At 47.7% G+C, this 7,952-nt stretch overlaps 1 protein-coding gene across 1 annotated transcript; it reads left to right on the forward strand.

Annotated features, from left to right (window-relative positions):
* Positions 1–1,305: 1,305 nt before the first annotated feature.
* SPINK7 (serine peptidase inhibitor Kazal type 7) lies at positions 1,306–4,990 on the forward strand. Its single transcript, XM_047778988.1, has 4 exons — positions 1,306–1,434; positions 2,233–2,258; positions 2,918–3,042; positions 4,658–4,990. The coding sequence occupies exons 1-4, from the start codon at positions 1,374–1,376 to the stop codon at positions 4,701–4,703; spliced, it is 258 nt and encodes an 85-aa protein (XP_047634944.1). The 5' UTR covers positions 1,306–1,373; the 3' UTR covers positions 4,704–4,990.
* The last annotated feature ends 2,962 nt before the right edge of the window (positions 4,991–7,952 follow it).

Genomic DNA, 7,952 nt, shown 5'->3' on the forward strand with positions numbered 1-7,952 from the left:
TCTAGTTGGATTCGTTTCTGCTGAGCCACGACAGGAACTCCTGCATGTATTCTTAACTAAGAGATTATACTCTTTCCAAACAGACGTAAGGATTTAAATTTTAGGGAGTCATGCAAGGTCATTTATTACTAGTTCGTCATCCTTTGTTAGTGCTATGCTTCAGAACGAACTACACAATAAGCCCATCAAGGTGAAGCTACGTCAACTGCCTGCCCCGGGGTTTTCATACATGTCCTCAATTCCAAAAACAAACAACGGCCACCTGCACAGTTATGCCTGGACATTACAGTTACAATCTAGCGTCAGCACCAAGAGCAGCCCCCTGGCCAGTCAACAATAATAAGAACCATCAGAGTGACAATTACCCGCGGTACATTTAGAACAGACTCGGATGTAAATGATTCCAAAGATGCGAATGCGACTGCGGCTAGCAGTCGATCCCATCTCACATGGCACAAAGCTGAGGCTCTGGTGTGGGCTCTCTGTGTGCCAACTCTTGCCTGTCTTCAAGAGACAAGGCGAGACGGAGCCCCGTAACCTCCACGATTACGCCAGGCGTTGCTTCTGAGCTGGGAAACTCGACTGCTGTAAACGGAAACCCTCAAGAATGCGCCTTCTTCTTGCCTTGAGACGAGCAACATTCCAAACCGTGTCGCCCCGTCTACTTGGAACCCAGGGAAGGCAAAGCAACCCTGGCCGTGACCGCCACACCGTGCAGCCTGCGTGAAATCAACGTGTACTGTTTCCAGTCACAGAAAGCTTGGGACTACCTGGTGCCACCAGACAACCTGATCTTCCGAACTGATACAGGCTCATGGCCCAACTGACTTACCCAAGGCACACGACTAGAAAATGTTGACGCCGTTCTCCAAGTCTGCAGATGCTCAGGTCACTGATCCTTCTACGTCCCTGTGCACCCCGTGGGTTTAGTGCCTTGAAAATCAAACACCTTCGCAGGGGCCAAAATATAAACCTAAGTATAATCCGTCTGATTGTGGCTTAATCTCCTCTATCTCAGTGAAATAAAGTTCGCTACTTTCACCTGCTTCATCTTTAGGCCCAACAACCCGCGTTTAGTCTCTTCTAGTCACGGGGTTTAGGATTTTAAGTAACAACAATCCCCGCCTCTAGAGGAGGCAGAAAAATACTTCTCGCCTCGAATAATCAATCTGTTGGTCAGATAGGAAGCAGCAATTAAGGGACAAGGACTGCACCATCACCCAGGGTGTGATATTGTGCTGCCAACAATGACTCTGGATGACCTCACAGGAAAGGTGGAGAAACCAGCATCGCCTTATAAACAGGAGCCTTTCCCAGGGTCTGGCTGACGCTGCGGTTGTGGCGCCCCGAGCAGCCTTGGCATCGCAGCCGTCATGAAGCTCGCCGGGGCTCTCCTCCTGGTCTGTACGCTGGCCCATCTCTGCAGCTGCTCGGGTGAGTTAAGGATGCACAGTGCCCTCTGCATCCATTAAGCCTAGTTTTTCAAATCATCCCTCACGGGATGCCAGCAATTCAGAGAAATTTCTGGTCATGTGGCCCTGCCCTGGGAAGGGAGACTCTGACATCCTACCCGGGGCTGAGGGATTTGGATCTAGCGTATTCCCTTTCAAGGATTTTTATTTTCACGCGTGGAAACCAAAAGAAAAAAAGAGAGAACGAATTTTTTTCCTAAGTCTATCATTACAGAAGGACACTGGAAATGGCTGGTGTTATTAGACGCTTTTAAGGGCAATGATGCAGACAAGCCGGGGGGGCTCTCCACATCAGGGCAGAAAGGGGGAAATGAAGCACAATTCTCCTTCGCCCAGGAGGCAACGACTTTGACACAGTGAAAAGCTACCTGATAAAGCAGACGTAACCCCTTAGAGATGTTCCATTACCTTCCTTACCCCAGTCAGGAGGGAGGGAACATCAAGGACGGTGCTTCAGCCTCTGGGAAGTGGTGATGCAACACGTTCCTTCGCCTTCCGACTCCAAAGACGACCAGAGACACAGGGAGCTCCAGAAAACATCTAGGGTCAAGACACGGAGGAAATTCAGATCATTTAGATAATTCTCCCACTTAAACCACGGGGCTCCCCGAATCCACGGGGCACTTGGCTTCCACAGCATCTGGATTTTGTGAGGACAGGGTAGGTGCTGAAACTCCACCCCAGAGGAACTACCGAGTCCTGACCTGCAGGACCTCACCACTGGGCTTCCTTCTAACACTTGCGTTTGTCTCTCTTTCAGAGGCTGCTAGTCTGCCTTTGACAAAGGTGAGTAAAGAGAATGACATCTGACCTTCAGTTCCTATTGACCATCATTCAGTCAACAAACCCTTAGGAAATCTGTATGTCGGAGTCACACAGGACGCTTGGGAGGGGTTAGAGGGAAGGTGCACATGGGTAAGGAAACTGCCTCTGCTTCTCAGAAGGCAGCTGAAGACACGACGTGCATACACGTAAAGAACTACAGCCACACAGCCATTCCAGAGTTAAAAAGAGGGACGCTTGTGTCTGAGAAGCTGGTGGCGTCTTCCCGGAAGGGACAGCATGCGAGCGTCGGGAGGGGGTTACTTTGGTTCCTCGCACGGGCTCTGGATTCAAATCCTATCCCTACCACTAGACTAGCTTCTGCATTATAAGCTCTCTTTTTAAGCCTGCATTTCGCTCCCCTGTAAACAGGGGTACGAGTAGATCCTGCCCTATTCAGCTGTTCATGCTCAGGAATTGTTAACGGTGGGTACCAATAATAACAGAAATGGTGCTGGTGGCATTAGGGTCCTATTATAACCACAGACGTAATGGTAACAGCATCCGAATACTGCAGAGCTCAGACGTCCAGGAGGGTATCTCTCTCCCGGGGCCACAGAGGCCAGGGCAGCCCAGCCCGAGGACCAGGAGGCAAGCCGGGCATTCTCTCGTGTCGGCTGCAGGTGGACTGCAGCGTTTACAGGAAGTACCCGGTGGTGGCCATCCCCTGCCCCATCACATACCTGCCTGTTTGTGGTTCTGACTACATCACCTACGGGAATGAATGCCACCTGTGTACCGAGAGCTTGTGAGTACCCCGCGGGGACAAAGGGGAAGCTGGGACGGGATCCCAGGGCAGTCCTCTCCTCTTTCCAGGAGCCTGCGTGACTCTCCACAAGCGGCACTGGGTCCCCCCAGAGCAGGGGGGAGAGAGAAAGAAAACTGGCCGCCTCGCTGTCAGGTTAGGGTTGGGCCACTTGCTCGGCCAGCTCGGCTAGTTCCTCCAGGACGCAATCTCTCACTCCTGCCTGGCGACTGGCCGAATCTAACCAGACCACGAGCGTTCAAATCGCTGTCCCCAGAGCCCAGATGTTCTGCAGAGACAGGTCAGGCGTCACCAAAGAGGTGAAGGGGGTCATGGGGGCGGTCTCCCACCCCCGTGAGCTTTAGGTTATTTTAAGCAGTGGATTCTACGTAATTTCTCATTGGGAGAAGGGCTTCTGAATCCCACGCTAGAAAATCATTGAAATCACTGTCCTGCAGGACTTCTAAGAGACCCAACAGCCTTGTCGGATGCCTCTTAGACAAACTGGCCAGAGGGCCTTTTGCCTCCTCAGTGTCCCGGTGGCCGCAGCCTCGGGGGTGGGGAGGTAAGGTCACCGCAGGGAACCTTCCCCCTTTGGAGGCAAATGGGGGGTGCAGGCTGTCAGTACTCGGACCAGGATCTTCCGGGCGTGCTCTGTTTAAGTACTTTGTTTGGCCTGCAGCGATTCCTGAAGAGAGTGAAATCAGGCAAATGTCAAAAGAGGCATGGGGCAGAAAGAGGCAACTCGGCGTTCCTTTCTCCCACCAAGACCCCTTCGCCCCCTGTAACTGTCGTTAAGCCCTCTCGATGTGGCCACTTCTCTCAGATCACGTGCTTTCTCATCTCTGTGATGGTCTCAAGTTAAAACACCAGGTTAAGGCCTGAGCCTAGAAGGGCATAGCTATGTACTGATCCCTATTCAGGAAATTTTATTTCACAAAGGGGAAGGTTTTTTGTTTGTTTTTTGTTTTGTCTTTTTGTCCTTTTAGGGCCGCACCTGCAGCATGTGGAGGTCCCAGGCTAGGGTTATAATCGGAGCTGTTGCTGCCAGCCTGCATCACAGCCACAGCAATGCCAGATCTGAGCCACATCTGTGACCCACACCACAGCTCACGGGAACGCAGGATCCTTAACCCACTGAGCAAGGCCAGGGATCGAACCTGCAACCTCACGGTTCCTAGGCGGGTTCGTTTCCACTGTGCCACGACGGGGACTCCCAGGGGGGGAGGCCCTTTGGTGTACACACACACTGGGCCCTTGGCTAGAAAGTGCCCATGTTCGAGGTGGAGGTTCCCCCAGCGCAGGCCCCGCTCGCCTGGAGGGGCTGAGGCGCAGGAGACTCGACTCTCCTTCTGAGAAGCCTCCTTCCTACTGACACTGAGGGCTCGGCCCGGCCCCTGGGCCCGGTGGAGGCAGCAGGCGGGGTGGGCGAATCACCAGACTAGAGACAACTGCCTCTGCCACAAGCCGCCCGCGACGAGGACATTCCTTTCCGGGGACTCGCGCTCCTCGTCCGCAGGGAGGTCCTGCCACATCCCCCCAGTTCCCTTCCGCTCCGACGGGACAGAGACTCTCCTCTTTGCTCAGTGAACCTGTTCTCCACCGTTTCTTGCCACAGGAGGAGCAACGGAAGAGTTCAGTTTCTTCATGAAGGAAGCTGTTGACATCTCCACGGACGTGGACACACAGCAGGGACCCGCTCGCCGCCACCTTCGTCGCCCTGGGGCCTGGCTGCCTCTCCCTCCCGTTAGCAGACGTTCAGGGTCGGCGGCAGAGATGCGTCAGTCGCCTCTCCTGGGTGGAGAGAGCTGCTGGCTCCCATTCAGACTCCTGCCTCCCAATACTAACACGTCAAAATAACCAGAAACCTACGATGAAATTCTGCCAAGCCATGGTTGACTTTAATGTATCAAACAAAATAAGAACATGTATTAAAAATGTCAGAGAACTACTACCGACTGGGTAACCTTAATAGATCAAACGATAAAAAAACTCATTTTAAATGGAACTGGAAAAGCAAAATACGTGTAATGTCTACAGCAATGGTCACGCATGTTTTTAGGAATGACGTGGCTTCATTATGCACACGTTTATTTCATAAATAAATTTTATAGTAATAATTTTATAGCAACCATTATCAAAATAAACCAGTGAAATTCCTAACACAGCTTAAAAAACAGAACTTCATCCTAACATTTGAAAACTGTATATATAATTTTTTTTGGTTTTGCTTTTTATTTTTTTAGGGCTGCACCCACAGCATAGGGAGGTTCCCAGGCTAGGAGTCAAATTGGAGCTGCAGCTGCAGGCGTACACCACAGCCATAGTATTGCAGGATCCAAGCCGCATCTGCGACCTACACCATAGCTCACGCAACTCCGGATCCTTAACCCACTGAGCGAGGCCAGGGATTAAACCCACAGCATCATGCTTACTAAGTGGATTCGTTTCCACTGCAGCACAACAGGAACTCCTATTTTCTTTCTTCTTCTTCTTCTTTTTTTTTTTTTGTCTTTTTATGGCTGTAGCCGCAGCATATGGAGGTTCCTAGGCTAGGGGCTGAATCTGAACTGTAGCCTCCAGCCTACGCCACAGTCAGATCCAAGCCACATCTGTGACCTACACCACAGCTCACCACAACACCAGTTCCTTAACCCACTGAGCGAGGCCAGGGATTGAACCTGCATCCTCATGGATGCAGTCAGATTCGTTTCCACCGAGCCATGACGGGAACTCCATGAAAACTATATTTTTAGAATGAATTGGCAAAAAAAAAGTCATTTGCGATAGAAATTCTATTTGGGTAATTTGTCTTCTGATTGTTCTAATGAAACCCGGAAATCCTAGTCAATTTTTCTTTCCTTAACTCACCAGTGCATCTTAACAAGGCTACTGTGTGATTCTGTTCGGGGAGTAGGCACATTTACAAATGTTGCTCTGAATTTAACACAGCTCTGAACCATCCTTATTATTTCCATTCTCAGTCTAACTGTGCCCCTGAAATCACCCACTCCATATTAATAACTCCAGATCTACGATCTTAGACTCCCAACTCCCAGTATGTTAAATACATACTTTATCCATAAACCCAGTCAGTTTATAACATTTAATTCAAATCTGTGATTAACACTAAGCCCACAATAGCTGACTCTATTGTGTCAACCACTGTAAGACACTCAGTAATCTGGGCTTTCTCAGCCTCTGGCTCCTTCTGACACAACTTTCTGAGCCAAGAGCGGACATGGAGAACAGTGCATAAGTGACAGAAGAGGAAATACCGGTCCAGAAATGCTGAGCAGAGATGAAAAACAAAAGCTCACCCCTTCTTTCATTTTATCCCCTCTTTTTCCTCTTCTTTGCCCTTTTTCAAATAGCTTTTCTTTTCTATATCCTAGTTTTTCTTTTTCTACATATTTCTTTCCTATGATTTTTATTGCTTTTAATTTTTCCTTACGTCATTACCTTTTTCTCATTTTTCTCTAGCCCTAAGTATCTCTTATTTATTCAAAACCTTCTAGCCTCCATACCTCAAGTTCTGATTGTAAATTCTTTTTTGCAATGGTCAGATGAGCACATATGCCCATGTACACTCTTGGGGAAATTTTATATTATTAGACATTTGTCTCAAGATGAAGCAGGGGAACCAAATACAAAATGTAGAACATACATATTATTCTATAGTCAAACCCTTACCTAGGTTTGAAGCCTAATTTACAGCTTTTATCTCAACATTTGGAAATAAATTCTAATTTCAAATAGACCCAAACAATGTTCATCTTATATCTAAATCCCAATTTTTACACTTCACAGCTCCTACAGCGTAATGCTTAATGATTCCCCGCAAAAGCCAACTCTCTCTCTCTTTTTTTTTTGGTCTTTTTAGGGCTGCACTTGCAGCATATGGGGGTTCCTAGGCTTGCTGTCTAATCAGAGCTACAGCTGCCGGCTTATGCCACAGTCACAGCAACACAGGATCCAAGCTGCAACTGCAACCTATACCATAGCTCACAGCAACACGAGATCCTTAACCCACTGAGAAAGGCCAGGGATTGAACCTGGGAGCTCATGGTTCCTAGTCGCATTCATTCATGTCGTGCTGTTGTGCTACAACAGCCAACTCTTAATTCTCTCTTTTAACTCAAACCTCAAAATAGAAATGTTTAAGACTAATCTGCATACAGTTAATTTCATATAAATGAATCTAAAAACTGACATTGAACTGAACTTTTAAAACTATCAACGTAATTTCTTTGTTGTCTCTGGGTCTTACTTCCGTCCATTGACTGAATCAAGATGCCCATATTTATATGAATGTTGTACTCGGCTTGTGTGTTACTGTGTCTCTGGAAGCTACAATTTCACTTTCTCTGTTAATCTACAGAGGTATGTTATCATCGGACTCTCTTTATAGATGACTAGATCATGGCTGGTGGCCCAGTGATTTGGCCCCAAGAACTGGGCTTGAAAGTCAGATCATTCAAATAGAAAATGAACAAGGAGACCACGTGGACTTATTGAAACTTATATAACATTCCAATGGAAAGCAGCAGAATACACCTTCTTCTTAAGTGCACATGCAACACTGGCCAGGACAGATCATACCTTGAGCAATAAATCAAACCTCGGTGTATTTAAGAAAACTGAAATCACATCAAGCATTTTTTATGACCACAATGCTATGAGATTGGAAATCAACCACAAGGGAAAAAGGGCAAAAAACACAAACATGTGAAGCCTAAACAATATGCTACTGAACAACCAATAGATCAATGAAGAAATCAAAGAGAAAATAAAAAAATAACTAGAGACAAATGACAAAGAATATATGGTAAACCAAAACCTATGCAACACAGCAAAAGAAGTTCTGAGAGGGAAATTTATAGCAATACAATCTCACCTCAAGAATGAAGAAA

The sequence above is a fragment of the Phacochoerus africanus genome, chromosome 4, assembly GCF_016906955.1.
Source record: "Phacochoerus africanus isolate WHEZ1 chromosome 4, ROS_Pafr_v1, whole genome shotgun sequence".
Classification (NCBI taxonomy): Eukaryota; Metazoa; Chordata; class Mammalia; order Artiodactyla; family Suidae; genus Phacochoerus; species Phacochoerus africanus.

What these genes read in the sequence shown, in the direction of transcription:
- SPINK7 (XM_047778988.1), top strand. Translation starts at nt 1,374, where the DNA reads ATGAAGCTCGCCGGGGCTCTCCTCCTGGTCTGTACGCTGGCCCATCTC. An exon ending in CTAGTCTGCCTTTGACAAAG is followed by an intron (nt 2,259 to 2,917) that starts GTGAGTAAAGAG and finishes TGTCGGCTGCAG; the next exon opens with GTGGACTGCAGCGTTTACAG. An exon ending in CACCTGTGTACCGAGAGCTT is followed by an intron (nt 3,043 to 4,657) that starts GTGAGTACCCCG and finishes TTCTTGCCACAG; the next exon opens with GAGGAGCAACGGAAGAGTTC.